Raw genomic sequence first — 18,179 nt, forward strand, 5'->3', positions numbered from 1 at the left:
ATCTTCAGCATGACAAAAGAAAAAAGAAAAATTTTTTGAAGAAAGATAAATTGAAGTCTGACATGGTGGTGTGTGCCTGTAACCCAGCACTCGAGAGAATTGATGGAGGATTGATGTGAGTTCAAGGCCAGCCTGGGTGTATATCAACACCGTGTCTCAAAAAAAAAAGAAAGTAAGTGAAAAGGTGGCACAGAGAGGCTGTAAAATGAGATAGTCTAAACCCAAATATATCATTTCTGATAATTTTATTAATGGGTGAAATTTTATAAAGGTGAGGGTTGCCAGCCTAGTTAAGAAAACCTAGGGATTTAGCCCAGTGGCTCAAGCATTTGCCTGGTAAGCACAGGGTCGTGAGTTCAATCCCCAGTATTTAAAAAAAAAAAAAAAAAAAAATAGTGTGTTCACATAAAATTCATCCCTTATTACAGAAAAATTGAGAGTAAAAAAAAAAGATAGGGTTGGGAAACCAGGCTGTACTCTTTTTTTTTTTTTTTTTAGAGAGCATGAAGAATTTATGTCTCTTTTCAGGTTAAAGAAGAAGGAATTTAGTTTAGAAGAAATATATACCAACAAAAATTATAAATCTCCTCCTGCAAATAGGTAAGTACATGTGACTGGAAAATGAAAGGTAGAGAAAAATTGTACAATTGTTGGTGTAGAGTGGAGACACAGCTCAGCAGCACAGTACCTGCCTGGCAAGTATGAGATAAGGTTGCGAGTTTGATTCCCAAAAATAAAAAGAATATACTGTGCACCCATTAAATCAGTCAGAAACATTTGTGCAAATTGGAACAGAAGGTTATCAATAGGCCAGAGAAGCCCATCATAGAACAGTGTATATAATTGCTACTCTTTTTTTTTTTTTTTGGTACGAAGGATTGAACTCATGATCTGCGCTTGCAAGGCAGGCGCTTAATGCTGCTGAGCTAAATCCCTAGCCCAATTTGCTACTATTTGAGATACATACTATGAGTTAATAAATTGTAGGCCAAATCCATCCAGAAACTGCTTGTTTATTGACTAATCCAAGGGCTTTTTAGTGCTACACTATGTCTTCAACCCTTTTAATTTTAACAGTTTTACTGGCCTTAGACTTGCAATCCCTCTGTCTCAGTTTCCCAGATAGCTAGTATTGTAGGCCCAAACCACCAAATATGACACATTTTTTGGTTTTTTAAATGGAGTCTTGCTGTGTTCCCTAGGCTAGGTTCAACTCCTGATCTTTCCACATCAGCCTCCCCAGTAGCTGGGATTACAGCCATTTACTCGGTCTCACTGTGCTGTCCCTGCTGATCTTGAACTCCTGGGCTGTGGAACCTGCCTACTTGATTTTCTCAAGTAGCTAGAATGACGGGCATATCTGCCCCTCCTTTTTATTTTGATTTTGGTTATTTTTTTTTTAATTTTTATGTTCTATAAACTCATAGTGGTTTTTACAGTTTTAGTTGCATTAAAAAAATGGATAGGGAAGTAAAGAATTTATAGTAAGAACCTAAGTGGCTCATTGAATTTAAAACATTTACTGTGTTTTCTGTAAATGTACCATCCATAATAATGTCATTTGCATATGTCTATACATTAAGTAACTTTACAGAAAATACACAAAAAATATATTATTAGTGTTGCTTACAGTGGTGATGATGGTAGGATAGTGTCCCTTCTCTATACTCTTCATCCAGTTAGGATTTTTTCAGTTTGCACACAAACATATATTTCATAAACAGTCAAGTAAGGACTTCTTAATGCAAGTAGCTTTTAGCCCCTGTTGACTAGAAGTGTTGGGGAACTTTGTGAATTAGTCTGTTATGGTTTTGTTTTGTGCTCCAACCTCAGGTGTTTAGAGACCATCTTTGAGGAACCCAAGGAACGAAATGGTACGCTAATCTCAATCAGCCAACAGAAAAGGAAACGAGTTCTAGAATTTCAGGATTTTACAGTTCCGCGAAAGAGGAGAGCTCGGGGTAAAATCAAGTTGGGTGGCAGCTTTACCAGGGCACAGAAGGCAGCTCTGCAGAGTCGAGAACTGGATGCTCTTTTGATACAGAAACTGATGGAACTGGAGACCTTCTTTGCCAAGGAAGAAGAACAGGAACAGTCATCAGGCTGCTGAGAAGCAATGTGCTTGGAGGTCTTGGTCTTGGATCTTTCCAGACCTCCCTGAAAGAGGTTGCCTAATTGTGCCCTATGTCCAAACTACTCAAGATGCCCAGTCCAAGAATTTTTGCCTATTTCAAGGTGCAGCCTTTTTAGGAACTGGTAATGGAGGGTCCTGTGTTTCTACTGCTGAGTATAGAACCTCAGGAATGCTCTCTTTCTCCTGGAAATGGTCCCAGATGACAACTAGCCACCTCTTCCCTATCTCTGCCAGCCACAGGAGGAAGAAGCCACATATCTTACGCAACACTAAAATTCCAGTGACTTGGAGCATTTGCACGTCCACATGAAAGTTCTGTTGTTTTACGGTGGTGCTAGACCAAGATGACTTAGAAACATGGTCCAGGGAAGGGGACCTGGCTTCCTGTCTTTTGTGGACTAACCAGCTCATTTCAGTAGTGGGAGAAGATGAGCTGTTGTATTTTCTAATTCTTTGAGTCTGTCTGCCCAGAACTTGTTAATGTGAGTGAGTGTGTGTATGTGGCTTTTCCCCATTGTTTTCTCCCCTCTCTGACTATGGGTCACTAGTGCCAGAGGAGCCTGTCCAGGCCCCAATCAAAGTAAGTTGCACTTTCTAATGTTGTGATGTTGATTATTTTCATTGTATTTCATTTCATGTGTGTGTGTAAGTGTATGTGAGTGAATGATTGTGACTGCTGCATGTTTGGGGCCTTTAAATGTGATTTTAAAACAATTTTTTAAGAAATTAAGGAAAAAGACAATACATGTCTTAAGAGAAAACGTGCTAGGCATTCAACCCAGTTGACTGATGCATGGAAGACGTATTTCCCATTCATGTGTTTCAAGCAATCACTCGCCATCTCTAACTTCTAGTGTAGTTGATTAGAGGGAGCACTTTTTTAAAATCTGGGTTCTTTTTTCTGCCTATTAAGTACACATTTATTAAGTACATATTTATTTTAATGACATAACTAAGAACAAATTTCTCTCACAGTCACTTAAAAAATGCTAAGGTTGAGTGTGGTTTTATCTGAAATGTTAGTATGTGGCAAAATTGAGTATACTGGCTCAGATAGCGACAGAGGCCAACCTAGAGGGTCATCAGCTATTCAAATAGTTTACTCCAGCAGAGGGGAGAAAGTCAGGGTAGCAGTGCAGACCCACTGATGCATCTTCGGAGTGGGTTCCCAAAAGTCCACAGCCAGCCCTCTCTTGAGGGTACTTCATATACTCTGGTTCTGTGTCAAACCTACTGGAAGTATTGTTGAATGCCAGAAATGGCTGGTTTTCTGGGTTTGTGCCTGCAGGAGTCTGTGGGCAGCAGGATGCTATGTAGGCAGCAGGCCCAGAGGTCTTGTTTCTTTCCCACTAAATCCCTGTGTGCCCTCACTCCCTTGCTTGTCCTCTCCTCCCATTGTAGTTTCTTTTTTTCTTCTTCCTCTCTTTTAAAGTAAGAGTTCAGAGTTAACATTCCTTGGCTGGTGAGTAGGATGCCTGAGTCAGCCATAGGACACTGGTCACCTCTTCCCATCCTCCTAGGGACCACCACCATAAAACAGCCAATGATGAAACTGTCAAAGCTCCAGGGACAATTTCCAGTCTGTTAAGAAGAGTAAGTAATGGGGCTGGGGATTTAGCTCAGCAGCATAAGCGCCTGCCTTGCAAGCAGGCAGTCGTGAGTTCGATCCCTGGTACCGATAAAAACGAAAAAGACCAAAAAAAAAAAAAAAGAGTAAGTAATACCACTGTGGAACATTGGCTCACTCTTCTAGGATTCTTTGGCTCTCTCGTGTTGGTGGGGAGATGGGGTATGGGATAAGGGTCACTATGTGCCTTTCCTTTACAGGTTGATAGTCTGTACCACGCTGGAGCAGAAAAACTGACATAAACAGGAAAAAAGTGCCATGTTTGTCTTCCAGATTTGCCACCTCAGACATAGGATTTAAATAAATGAAATACGCACTTGGTCAGCCATAGTAGCCTCTGAGGCCGTAGCCTCATTGGGGTAGGAGAGCACTGGGTTTCCTTACTGGCTCTGCTTGATACTGCCAGATTCTGCTGTTCTGTGTACATTTTGCTCAGACTATGTGGATGCAACATGTTTCACCTCAGTATCTCTCCCTTCCTGGGACAGTGTTCTTAGACAGTTAGTACTTCTCTGTCATTTTGCTGAAGGAAATCAAATGGATAACAGATCATACCCTTGAACAAACACGTTTAGAGAGCTCCTGACAAAATCCTGTTTGCCTGCTCCATTGCCACTGTAGCCGAGGCAGCACTGTAGCAGCCAGGTCACCCAGCAGAGGAAAGTTGAGGTGGGCACAGCAGTGATATCACCAACACAATAGATGTACATTTTCAAGCTCAGCCATTATAGGTTCTTGAAAGGACTGGAGCATTGATTGGGAAAATTGGTATCTAGGAGTGAAGGACTTGAGTAACAGACCTGGCTTCTTCCTCATCCTAGGAATGTAGTGGGAAACTGCTCCAAGGTCACCTTTTCATGTCCTTGAAATTCTTGTCTTACCCTCTGGTGAGAGCCTTTATGCTCCAGAGATGAGATGGGAGCTTCATTGCAAAACTGCAGTTACTTAGGTGTAGTTGGTACATCGGGTCTAGCTGCCTTCAGCCACAGCTGTCCTCACACCCAGTTTTGTCACTGACCTAGCCAGTCTCAAGGTTGTCAGTGGTCCTCAGAACCTGTGGCCCCTCCCCACCACATTCCCAGGGCTTTAGGACAAGTGTTTTGTGGTGGGAGTTGGTATCATTTCTGAGATGCTCATCCCACGTGGTGGAACATTTCCTTTCACTGCAACTAACTCAACCATAACTCACCTCCAGAAGTTTAGTGTTCTATTAGAGTGTATGGGAAAAGAGGCAAGATCTCAGGTCCAATCAGAGTTCTGCCCATCTCTTCCACCTTTCAGTTTCTAGCTATAGTGGCCTCCTTCCGTCATATCCTTTCCTCCTCTTTCTTTCTCTTTCTCTTAGTCTTCTTTCCAGCTTCCTTTCTTTCTTAGTTTGAAGGTACCTCATCACCTGTTAAAACATTGTGTTCACCTTACCAAACTACAGCAGAGAGGTGCGATGGAAAGAAAGACATGTAGCATTTGCCTTACTCAGAGCCTGAAAAGCTCGGAAACTCATGCTGTGAATCCCAAAACTCAGTGTTTCTCCAAGAGCTGTGAAAAATCATGATACTTTGTCACAAATTTGCCTGAAGTGTCTTTTGTGTGGGCACTAGAGCCAACCCATGGTCAGTGTCAGATCCCACTTGGGGTATACTTGGCCATGGCTCGTCCCCTGCCCACCAGGCTAAGTGGAGCAGCAGCAAATGTGTAGGACTGTGGTAGCAGTGCAACCAGTGGGTGCAGAGCCATCACTTCAACTCCAGGCTGGGATTCCATCTCATCTGTACCATGTACATTATGATCCACAAAAGACCAACTTTGAGGCAGTGATACTTTTTGCCCAGTACATGAGGAGGAGAGAAGTATGCAGTTGGTGCTTTCTTTAATACCCTTGTTTTGTTTTGTTTTGTTTTGTTTTGTTTCTGTTAAGTTTTCCCTTGGAAAGGGCCTCTTAAACATATTGTGGTTGGCTGTATCCAAAGTACAAATAATTGGCCCAAGGTACAGAGGGTCCTTGCTTTAATTCATGTAAGGAGAGGGCTCCTTGACTGAACTGAACTGTATAAAGCTGGCTAAGGAGAGAGACTTAATTTTGCAAAATCATATTAATGTTACCATCTAAACACTTTCAGCAGCAAAAGCTATCGATTGTGAACTGAGGTGGTCACTGTGTAGCCCACCATCCAACGTGGCACACCAAGATTTGATGCTTGTTAACTGTCTTTGTAAGCCCCTCAGTGGTGCTGAATTGTATTTGAATTCTCAGTGAGAGACCTCCACATCTCCTTGAACTGGGATCTGGGCCAGTAAATAGCTGCCTGAAGTGTTACTATATTATCAGGATCAGTAGTTCAGTGAAATTTGTATGTTTTTGGTAACATTGGCATACTCAGTGCCCCTGCAGTTCCTCTTTGTTTGGTAGTTTGTGATTCTACGATGCCCACTGTTATGTGTGTTAATTTATGAAAATAAATCTTTTTGAAAACCTTTCAGGTAACTCTAAAGACTGTTACTTTTGTTCTTGAGGCTTGGTAATGAATTAACAGTTTACCTGCAGTGTCTCAAGGTTTTTATTGTTTTGTTTGTTTAACAGACATTCCAGAGTTATGTATCACAGGCATTAGGGCCAGGGATTTAGCTCAGCAGCATAAGTGCCTGCCTGGCAAGGGCGAGGTTGTGAGTTCAATCCTTGGTAAACAAGCATTATCCGCTCCAAGTTGGTCATTGTTTTCTGAAAACTGTCTTGTGCTCACAATATGTTTAGAACTCTTTATCTTTACTCCAGAGCTTGCAGTGGAGCTTTTTAAATGTTCTCAGCCATGGCCAGTTGTCTCTTGCCAGGGAATCTGGTATATAGAAGCAGTAGTCCTTCAGATCTGAATCATACCAAATTAAATGGGTCACTGGCCAATTATTTTAGGTGTGAATTTTAAGTAGCATGACTAGATGGTACACACCTGTAATCCCAGCACTCAGAAGGCCAAGGCAGGAGAGTCTCTGTGAGTTTGAGGCTGGCCTGAGCTACATAGCAAGTTCAAGGCCAGCCTAAACTACACAGTGTATTTCCCATATTTTCAAAATATTTGGAATAAGCCTCACTTGCTGGAAAGATTATTTGGGGGACTATAAATATAGTGAGGTATATTCATTTACTCTTGCTGTTTTGGGGTTTTTTTTTTTGGGGGGGGGGGTTGAGACATGATTTCACTATGTAGTTCAGGCTGACCTTGAACTTCGAGCAGTCCTGCCCAGCCTCCCAAATGCTGAGATTAAAGGTATGCATCACCATGCCTAGCAAGAAGCATGATTCTCCTTGAGGATGTTTTTCTGTCCAGACCAAAAATAAGTACCCACTTTCCCTTCTTGTCTCAGGACTTCTGCAAGGTGGAATTCTATCCATGTAGTGTTTGCTGATCAGCAAGCATCCTGCCTGACAGTTACACTTCTGCTTGTTAAGTTCTATCGTTGCTAGGGAGAGTCTTCCCCTACACCTTTGTTTAGAAGAGTGAGGCTAATTACCAATTAAGGTCTTATCATTTCTTTAATATCTGTCATCTCAGAAACTGCATTGATAAGACCATCTGAGGGCAAGAGGGTTGTCCAAACTGCCAGCCGCATAGTGAGTTCAGGCCTGTCTAGACAACAGAATAAGACCTTAGCTCAAAAAAGAGAGAGGTGGGTGAAAAATCCTCATGACGGTGATCAGCCCTCTTCTTTTTTTTGTTTTTGTTTGTTTGTTTGTTTCCTTTTTATTGGTACCAGGGATGGAACTCACGACTGCCTGCTTGCAAGGCAGGCGTTTATGCCGCTGAGCTAAATCCCTAGCCCCAGCCCTCTTCTATTGATGGAAAACTCATTTCTGTAGTTTATTCCATTCTAAAATTAACCATTGTAGAGAATTCTCAGTTCTTCAACTTCCAGGATGACAGTTACTTTTTCATAACATCTTTCTCAAATGTCCCAGGTCTTCCTCATCTATAGCTGATACGTTTGTTTTATATTTTGCTGAGAAGACAAAGGCAGTTTGAATAGAGCAAACTTCCTCAAGGATCCTCGCTGTTCTGAATAAACCAGGGGTGCCCCATACTATGGTATGTGTACCATCTGCCCCTCAAGTCTGGAACACTCCTCACATTTCTGCATGACTCCCTTGGCCACTTTACTCAGATCCCTTTACCAGATCACTGCCTGAAAGTGTACCCGCTCCTGTTCTGTAACCTCCTTGTTTTTGTGGCAAACCACCTCCCCATCTGTGTTGATCACTGTAGCACAAGCTCCTTGAGATTAGGGCCTTTGTTTTATTCACTCTTATCCTTCTTGGCCTCTCAGACATCTAGAAGAGTGCTTGATGTATGGCCATTCAGCATATAAACAACATTTTGGTCAATTATGGGCCACATGTACAATATGATCTCATAAGGTTAGAATGGCACTGAAAATTCATATGACCTGGTAAGATCATAGCCAGGGCAATGCAGGACATTACTCATACCTTACAAACCTGTGCTATCAGACATTAAGGCATATAAAATCATGCACAGTACATGTTTGACAGTGGTATAAATGACTTACTGATTTACGTATTTACTTTTATAGTCCTTAGAATGTAATCATTATGAATTTAAAATGTTTACAACATGTTACACTGACACCAACTTCATTTGTTCAATGTTTAGTATATCAAGAGGCCACTTTTTGTAGAACTGGGGATTGAACCCAATATCGTAGCACTAAGCTAAATCACCAGCCCATTTTTGAATTTTTTATTTGGCGGTAAATGCTCACCAAATTGACCTGAAACCCTTCTGCCTCAGTTCCCCTGAGTGCTGAGGTCACAGGTATATGCCACCATGCCCAGTTACAACTTTACATAAGTATGATATATATATATATATATATATATATATATATATATATATATAATTTTTTCTTTTTTTTAAGGTGCTGGGAATTGAACCCTGGTCCTTCATAATGACCTACATTCTCAGCCCTTTTTGTTTTGAGACAGGGTTTCACTAAGTCACTAAATTGTTCTTGGAAGTTGAATTTATCCTTCATCGGCTCCCAGAGTGCTGGAATTACAGCCTCATTTTAATATTTTTAAGTATACAACTCAGTGTCACTAAGTACATTCACAATGTCATGCAACTGGGCTGAGGATTTAGCTCAGTGGCTCAAGCACTTGCCTGGTAAGCATAAGGTTGTGAGTTTGATCTCCAGTACCAAAACAAACAAACAAACAAAAAACAATGTCATGCAACCCTCACCACTAATTTTTTCTTTTTTGGTGCCAGGGATCAAACTTACAACCTTGTGCTTGCCAGGCAGGTGCTTGTGCCACTTAGCTATATCCCTAGCCTAACTCTCACACTATTTTCAAAACTTTTTTATTAGTCCAAATAAGAACTGAAAAACTATCAATGCAAGTTCGAGACCAGCCTGGGCTACAAAGTAAACCCAAGGCCAGCCTAAACTGCACAGCAAGACCCTATCTCAAAAAGACCTAAATAAATAATTTTTATTCTGCCAATCTTCCAGCTCCATCATTTCTACTTTCTGTCTCTAATAACTTATTTAGTCTAGATACTCCATATAAGTGAAATCATACAGTATTTGATCTCTCATGTCTGGTTTGTTTCACTTAGCATGTCTTTAGGGTCATCCTTGTAGCATGTATCTGAATTGCACTCCTTTTTAAGGCTGAATAATATGTAGATGCCACATTTTTTTTTATTTATCTGTTAATAGACACTTGGGTTGTTTCTGTATTTGGCTATTATAGAAAAGGATGAAGCGGGCAAGATGGCGCACACCTGTAGTCCCAAGACTCCGGAGGCTGGGGCAGGAGGATCCCTATCAGTTCAAGACCCGCCTGGGTTACAATATGAGCTCAAGGCCAGCCTGAACTGCATAATAAGACCCTGTCTCAAAAAAGATGAAAAAGAAAGAAAAGGCTGAAATGAACAGTGGTGTACAAGTATTCATTCAGCTGTCTGTTTTTAGTTTATGTAGGTTTATGCCTAGAAATGGAATTGCTTGAATCACTAAGTCTATGTTTACTTCTTTTTTTCAGTTTTTTGTTGTTCTTGAGTTTGGGTGGTGGTCGTGGTGGTGGTTGTTTTGGAGACAGGCTGACAGTGTATCCCAGGTTGGTGTCAAAACTCACAGCAGTCCCCGTCCTCAGCCTTCCGAGTGCTAGGATTACAGGCTTGCCATTTTAAATTTTCCTGACTGTTGCCTTTCTGACATTGGGAAATGGTATCTCACTGTTTTCATTTTCATTTCCTTAATGACTTGTGATAGTATCTTTTTGTAGCATTTTGGCCATTTATATGTCGCTTTTGGGAAAATGTTTTTTCTAATTCTGCCTATTTTTAAATTATATTGCTTAGGGTTTTGTTGTTAAAATTAACCATCTTAAGGTAAACAATTCAATGACATGTAGTTTATTTGTAATGTAGAACTATCACCTCTCTTAGTTCAAGAATCTTTTATCACCCCAAAATACAGCCCTATTGTGTCTATCAAGCAGATACCAATATTTCCCGTTGTAACAGAGAAACAACCTCTAAGACATTAAGCAACTGTTCAGGATTACATTGTGCTTTGGGTTGATTAGTATCTGCCTCCAAAGTTGAAATTTTTTGTTTGTATTTTGGTTTTTTTTTGAGAAAGGATCTTGCTATGTAGTTCAGGCTGGTCTTGAAATCATTATATAGCCCAGGCTGGCATCATACTGGCCATCTTCCTGCAAGTGTGTGCCCAGTGTGAAAGGCTTGGTTTCCAGCCTATGACACTACTAGGAGGTTGTGGGGCCTTCAGGAGGTGGGAGAACTTTGAAGAGGGATAGCCTAATAGAAGGAAGTCAGGTTGCTGGGAGACATACCCTTGAAGGGAATATCAGGACCTCCAACACATCCTCCACAGTTCCAAAACCAACAGGCCAACGGACCATGGTGTGCAACCTCCAAAACATAAGCCAATATATAAATAAAAAGTGCTGGGATATAGCTCAGTGATAACATCATTTGCTTTGCACAGGCAAGGCCTTGAGTTCAGGCTTCACTACTGCAAATAAAAAAATGTACATTTGAGAAAATAACGTTAAAATATATCCTTTAAAGAATAATTAAATAGCCAAGTATGGGGGCTGGGGGTTTAGCTGGGCAGCATAAGTGCCTGCTTGACAAACGCAAAGTCATGAGTTCAATCTCCAGTATCAAAAAGAAAGAAAGAAAGAAATAGCCAAGTGTGGAGGCTCACACCTGTGATCCCAGTACTTGGGAGGCTGAGGCAGGAGCAGCTCTGCAAATTTGAAGACAGCCCAGACTACATACTCAGTTCAAAGTCATACTGAACTACATACCAAGATGCTGTCTCAGTGTTTTGTTTTGTTTTGTTTTGTTTTTAATTTGTGGGATGCCAGCTATGGTGGTACATTCCTATAATCCCAGCACTCAGGAGGCTGAGGTAGGAAGATCACTGAGAGTTCAAAGCTAGCCTAGGCTAAATAGTGAGTTAAAGACCAGTCAGAACTACATAGGGAGACCCTGTCTCAATCAATCAATCAATCAATCAATCAAAATGGAGAGAGGAAAGGAAGAGATTTCTTTTTGGGGGAAGGAGTTCCATGAATCAAACTCAGGACCTCCACAGGCACTGAGCTACTGAACTATGTCCCTGGCCCGAGAGAGTTCTAAATGGGTTTAATGGTAGTTGAGAGCTCAGGGAAATGGGAAGAAAAAAATAACTTTTTTTGAGAAAGAGTCTTGCTGTGTAGCCCAGGCTGGCCTTGAACTCACAGTGATCCTCTGGCCTCAGCCTCCCAAGTACTAGGATCATAGGCATGCACCACCATGCCTGGTAGAAATTTTTCTGTAAAGACTATATATCAAGAATAGAAATTTTTTCTATTTTGGTTTTCTGAGACAGTGTCTTACCATGTAGACACTTAAATGGCCTTGAACTTACCATCTAGCCCCAGCTGGCCTTGAATTTGCAGAAATCTTCCTAAGTCCCAAGTGCTGGATTACAAGTATGCCAACAGGCCTGGAAACTTTAAAAAAAGATTTTATATCTATTAAATTCATTCAATTTGTAATTAAAATCTCTATGTATTGAATCATGTTGATACAGTTTTGGGAATTTTTCCAAATTTTAAGGAATATGTAAAATCAAAAATACATTTTTTAGGGACTTGAAAAAGGGAAGCACACTTTCCAGTTTATAAGACTATTTGACAAAAACAATGGGGGATTTGTCTCATGAAGTAAAAGCAAAAATTACAAATAAAAATATTAACAAAATTGAATTCAGTAGTATATGATAATACACTTTGATAAGTAGTGCAAGGATGATTTAACAAATAAAAGTCAGTGGATGACTGGATCACCACAGATAAAGAATGAAGTTGGGGCCAGGGATATAGCTCAGAGGCACAGCTCCTGCCTGGCAAATGCAAGGTCATAAGTTAGATTCCTAGGACCAAAAAAAAAAAAAAAATGACATTGGATCCTTACTCCATATGCAAAATTTATATCAGAATGGCTCCAAGACCTATATATAAGATCTAAACTTGTAAACTCTTAGAAGAAGAGCTAGGTATAAATCTTCATGACCTTGGATTTGATAAATGATTCTTAGATATTATACTAAAAGCACAAGCTGAAAAGAAAAATGACTTCATCAAAATTTAAAATTTTTCATGCTTCAAAGGATACCATCCAGAAAATGAAAAGGCTGTTCACAGAGTGGCGGGAAATATTTGCAAACTATATGCAAGGGAAAACTCAACAGAAAAACCTAATTCAAAAATGGGCAAAGAGGGGGCTGGGGATTTAGCTCAGCGGCATAACCACCTGCTTTGCAAGCAGGCAGTTGTGAGTTCGATCCCTGGTACCGATAAAAACGAAAAAGACCAAAAAAAAAAAAAAATGGGCAAAGAACTTTGACATTTCTCTAAGATATGCAGATGACACCAAAAGCACATGAAAAGACAACATCCTTAGTCATCAGATACCACTCCACACACATGAGGATGGATATTATTCTTTTGAATCCAGAAAATAACGAGTGTTGATGAGAATGTGGTAAAATTGGGACACTTGGGGCTGGGGATTTAGCTCAGGAGCATAAGCACCTGCCTTGAAAGCAGGCAGTCGTGAGTTCGATCCCTGGTACCAATAAAAAGGAAAAAGACAAAAAAAAAAAAAATTGGGACACTTGTGTGTTTCTGTTAGGAATGTAAAATAGGCTACTTTGGAAAGCAATCTGCCCATTTTTCAAACAGTAAAACATAGGCTCTCCCCTTACAGCGCAACAGTTCTAAGTATGTACCTGACTGAATGAAAACACACATCCCTAAAAGTCTCATATATAAATATTTATAGCAGCTGTATTCATAATAGCCAAAAGGTAGAAACAAGATATTCATCAAGTAAATAAAATGTGGTACATCCATGCCATGGAATATTACCTGACTTATCAAGTGGGATGAAATACTAATACATGAAACAGCATGGACAAAGCTCGAGATCATTATGCTAAGTGAAAGAAACCAGCTGAGTCCACATATTATGCAATTCCATTCATATGACAATTCAGAATAGGGAAATCCATAGGGCTAGAAAGTTTGCTTAGGGGCTTGTGAGAGGAGGATGAGAGATAGAGGATATGGAAATGACAGATAACCAGTATAGTTTTAGGGGCCGGGGATTTAGCTCAGCATAAGCACCTGCCTTGCAAGCGCGCCGTTGTGAGTTCGATCATCAGTACAAAAAAAAAAGGAATGGTTTTAATTTTTGTGGTGATAAACATGTTCTAAAATTGACTAATCGGGGCTGGGAATTTAGCTCAGTGGCATAAGCACCTGCCTTGCAAGCAGGCAGTTGTGAGTTCAATCCCCGGTACAAAAAAAGACAAAAAAAAAAAAAAAATAATAATAATAATAATAAAATTGACTAGTCATAGTTTACATGTGTCTGCATACATGAAAAACCATTGAATTTACATTTCAGTGGGTGAGTTATATGGTATGTGAATTGTATCTCAGTACAGCTGTTTTAAAAAAAGAAGAAATAAATGTAATTTGCCAAACTAAGGGAATTAGGGAAAAATCCAATAACACAAGCTTAACAGATGCCCAAAATACATTTGATAACAGCTGCTTATGGTAAAATGCTTATGCGTGCTGTGTGCCATCCCAGTGTTCTGGGTGGTTGAGGCAAGAGGATCTCAAGTTCAAGTCCACCATCCTGAGCAGTTTAATGAGTTGGGGAGACCCTCTTTCCAAAAAACAAAAACCAAAAAGGGCTGAGGATATAGCTCAGTGTGAAGGTCCTGAGATCATTCCTCCGCATCACAAAAACAAAACGAAGACAAAACCAAGATCCCTTAGGGGCAGACCTGCCATGGTGGGCCGGGAGCAGAGCAAAGGTGCGGGCTGTGTGTTTCGCTTGCACTTGAAGCTTTGCTAGGGCGCTGCTCCTCAACACGCGTGGGCTTCGCGGAGCGACACTGCTCCATCAAGGGCATCATGAAGGACATCATCCGCGGCCCACGCCGGGCACACCCCTGGCTGAGGTGTTCTTCCCGGATTCATTCCCATTTGAGAAGCCTACAAAGCTGTTCCTCACCTCCAAGGGCGTCCACAGAGCCCTTGCGTGCATGTACTGCGGAAGGAGGGCCCAGCTCAGCATTGGCATTGTTCTCCCTGGGGGCACCATGCCTCAGGGGACCATCGTGCACTGCCTGGAGGAGAAGCCTCGGCTGGCTGGGGCAAGCTGGCGCGAGCCTCTGGGAATTATGCCACAGTCATTTCCCCCAACCCCAAAACCAAGAGGAGCAGAATGAAGCTGCCTTCGGGTTCCAAGAAGGTCATGTCCTCTGCTTACCGAGCTGTTGTGGGTGTAGTTGCTGGTGGTGGCAGAATTGATAAACCCATCTTGAAGGCTTGGCCGAGCCTACCACAAATGTAAGGCAAAGAGGAACTGCTTGGCCACGTGTGTATGGTGTGGCCATGAATTGTGTGGAGCATCCCTTTGGAGATGGTAACCACTGGCAGGCACATCAGCAAAGCCTCAACTCCCCGCAGAGATGCCCCTGCACAACACAAAGTGGGTCTCATTGCTTACTGCTGGCAGGATTGGATGACTCCATGGAACCAAGACTGTGCAGGAGAAAGAGAACCAGAGCTGGGGGCTCATAAAGTTTGTCTTTGGGAGAAAAAAAGACAAAAACAAGAAATTATGCATAATGGGAATGAGAGGAAATCTTTTACTCAGATACAGGATCATCTACCTTAACTACTTACATAAACAGAGTATGTAAGTGGAGGCAGGGTGGCAGACTGCAGCCCTTCCAGGGGGAGAACCAGCAGAGTCTCCTGAGATCCACACCAAGTTGGAACTGAGGACGCTGTGAAAACAAATGACCATTCTGCCTCCCTGCTTAGCAATAGTGAACCTACTGCTACATGGCCTAGAGTCAAATATTCCACTTCCCCTATCCTCCTTTTCCCCCCGCCCCCGCCCATTAGCAAATGGGAACCAGAAATCTGAGCATCTCTTAGGAGGTTGACCATAGCAAATAAGGGGGACTTCCTTCTACCATTTCTTTGAAGGCAAATATTTTTATTACTGTTTTGCTCTTTTCTGATTAATGGTACTGCTCTAGTCAATATTCTGTTTTGATAAGTTCTACAGTGTTCTATATCTCATCTCATTTTGATGTACTGGATTGAAAGAACAACTATTATGAAGATAACAAAATATACTGTGATACCTATTACTGTTATCCTGGTAACCTGCTGTGAAGTTCTGTACCAATTTCACTGTATGATCTTAGTTGGCTTTATTTTGACTTGTTCTGTTGTATACTTTCAAAATAAAAATTAAAAAAAAATACAAATTCAGGGCCTGGGATTTAGCTCAGCGGCATAAGCATCTGCCTTGCAAGCAGGCAGTCATGAGTTCGATCCCTGGTACCAATAAAAATGAAAAAGACCAAAAAAAAATATACAAATTCAAATATAAATATCAAGGACCAGGGATTTAGCCCAGTGATGTCAGCCCCTGCCTGGCAAGCTCAAGGTCCTGAGTTTGATCCCCGGTACAAAAAAAAAAAAAAAAAAATTAAATTCAGCAAATTACAAATATCAAGTGTACTTCTGTACTAGAGTGGCAAATTAGTAGAAATGAAAAACGTTAAATAACTACTGAGTTCATACACCAGTCATTCAGTTTAAGTGTACGATTCAATGGTTTTTATAATGCACCCACAAATTCGTGCAACTATCACCACTCTCAGCTTTAGAACACTTTTTATCACCTTCAAAGAAATCCCATACCCTTTAGTCATCAACCCTATCTCCTCCTTCCCCATCTCCTCAACCCTAAAGATTCCCTAATATACTTTTTGTTTCTGTAGATTTCCTGTTTCAGATTTTTGTTTTGTATTGTGTTGGAATAAGGTCTTGCTATGTAGTTCAGACTGGCCTTAAACTCACTACGTAGGCCAGGCTGGCCTTGAACTTGCAGCGATCTTCTTGCCTCAACCTCCTTGAGTCTGGAATTACAGGTGTGTATCACCATGCCTGGCCTGTATTTTAGGCTTATAATGTTGCTACAAACATTTGTATACAGGTTTTTATTTAGACACATTCTCATTTCTTTCAGATACTTATCTAGGAAGGCAGGTAGCACACACCTGTAATCATAGCACTCAGGAGGCTGAGGCAGGAGGATCAATGTGAATTTGAGGCCAGCCTGGGCTACATAGTGAGACCCTGACAACCTCCCCTCCACACAGAAACACATATTTATGACTGGAATTGTTGGGTTGTGTCATGATGACTCCATGTTTAACCATCTGAGGAACTGCCAGATAGTTTTCCTATCAGCAGTACATGGAGGGTCTGATTTCTCTACATCCTTGCCAGTACTTGTTTTCAGTGAACTGTTAAAAAATTGTGGTAAATAATGTTTACCCTTGTGGGAATTTGGTACTGATAGACTAAAATTTGTTAAAATTGAGGTAAAATATATATAAAATAAAATTTAACATTTTAGCCATTTTGAAGTATATAATTCAGTGACATTAACTAATTTTCTCAAAAAAAATTCACTTACTATGAATCTGCTATAAAAAAATAAAATAAAAACTAATTTTCTCATGTTAGACAACCATTATCACTATCCACTTCCAGAACTTTTTCTTCATACCAAAAGAAATTCTGTACTCATTAAACAGTAATTTCTCATTCCTCCTCTTCCCACTCCTGTAACACCTGTTTTACTTTCTGTGTTTATGAACTTGCCTATTTTAGGCATTTGATATAAATAGAATCATATACTTGTTCAAAAATTTTGTGTTTGGCTAATTTCACTTAGTAAAATATTTTCAAAGTTTATTCATGTTATAGCATATATTAAGTACTTCATTCCTTTTTGTTGTTGTTGTTGGATTTTTTTGGTTTTTTTTTGGGGGGAGGGGGGGTACTGGGAATCGAACTCATGACCTTGCACTTGCCAGGCAGGCGCTTATGCCACTGAGTTAAATCCCCGGCCCCAATTCATTCATTCATTCCTTTTTATAGACAGACAACATTCCATGATAGGGATATGACACTTTTTTTGTTTGTTTGTTTGTTCCAGGGATCAAACTTGTGGCCTCATGCTTGCCAAGCAGGCGCTTATGCCGCTTAGCTAAATCCCCAGTCCCACATTTTTTGTTTTGTTTTGTGTGTATGTTTATGTCTTGAGTCTGGATCTCACTGTTACCTAGACTTCCTTAAACTCCATGAGCTCAAGATATGATCCTCAACCTCCAGGGTCACTGGGACTACTCTCCACTAAGCGCAGATCTGATGTACCATTTTGTGTTTATTATTCTATTTATTCAACTTTTTTGGTCATTGTATACAAGTATCTACTTCTTACAATTCTTTTGGATATAAGTTAGGAATGAAATTGTAAGAAAGATCAATGTTAAATTCTATGTTTAACTTTTTTAAAATTTTATTTTAAAGAGAAACAATTTGAAAACAAAATAATAGGAGATTAACAATGATTAATACATTGTATATTGTTATTTTTATTATTTATTTGCTTTTTTATTGGAGGATATCAGGAATTGAACTCTGGGCTTCACAGTTGCCAGGCAGGTGCTATGCTGTTGAGGTATATCCCCAGCCTTGCATATTGTTACCTGTTATTCAGGGACTGGGGATTTAACAGCATAAGTGCTTGCCTTGCAAGGTGCAGTTGTAAGTTTGATCCCTGGTCCCAAAAATAAAATAAAAAATACCCGGGTATTTAATTGTCATAGGCATTTAATTGTCCAGACAATATTAGCACAAACTTTTCTTTCAATAAACTCAGAAAAATTAGTAGTATAACTATCTTAATTATCTTTCTTGGTACTGGGGATCAAACT

The 18,179-nt window shown here is 40.4% G+C and overlaps 1 protein-coding gene and 1 pseudogene across 3 annotated transcripts in view; both read left to right on the forward strand.

Moving 5' to 3' along the window:
- The window catches only part of Prr14l (proline rich 14 like), a 68,792-nt gene extending 62,556 nt beyond the window's left edge, over positions 1–6,236 (forward strand). The window contains exons 10-11 of one of the 3 annotated variants that reach the window (XR_010039715.1): positions 529–600; positions 1,834–1,921. Coding sequence is in view for 2 of the 3 variants with exons in the window: in XM_013141841.3 (XP_012997295.1) it covers positions 499–600; positions 1,834–2,110 (379 nt within the window). In the remaining variant the exon portion in view is untranslated. Of the gene's footprint in view, positions 1–498; positions 601–1,833 lie in introns of all 3 variants that reach the window. The other 2 variants (XM_013141841.3, XM_003478292.5) reach the window with 2 other exon arrangements.
- A 146-nt stretch (positions 6,237–6,382) lies between these two features.
- On the forward strand, positions 6,383–17,025 carry LOC134470672 (large ribosomal subunit protein uL2-like; annotated as a pseudogene).
- Positions 17,026–18,179: the final 1,154 nt, after the last annotated feature.

This window comes from Cavia porcellus, unplaced genomic scaffold (assembly GCF_034190915.1).
Source record: "Cavia porcellus strain 051 isolate PalLab524CR breed Dunkin Hartley unplaced genomic scaffold, mCavPor4.1 scaffold_16, whole genome shotgun sequence".
NCBI lineage: Eukaryota > Metazoa > Chordata > Mammalia > Rodentia > Caviidae > Cavia > Cavia porcellus.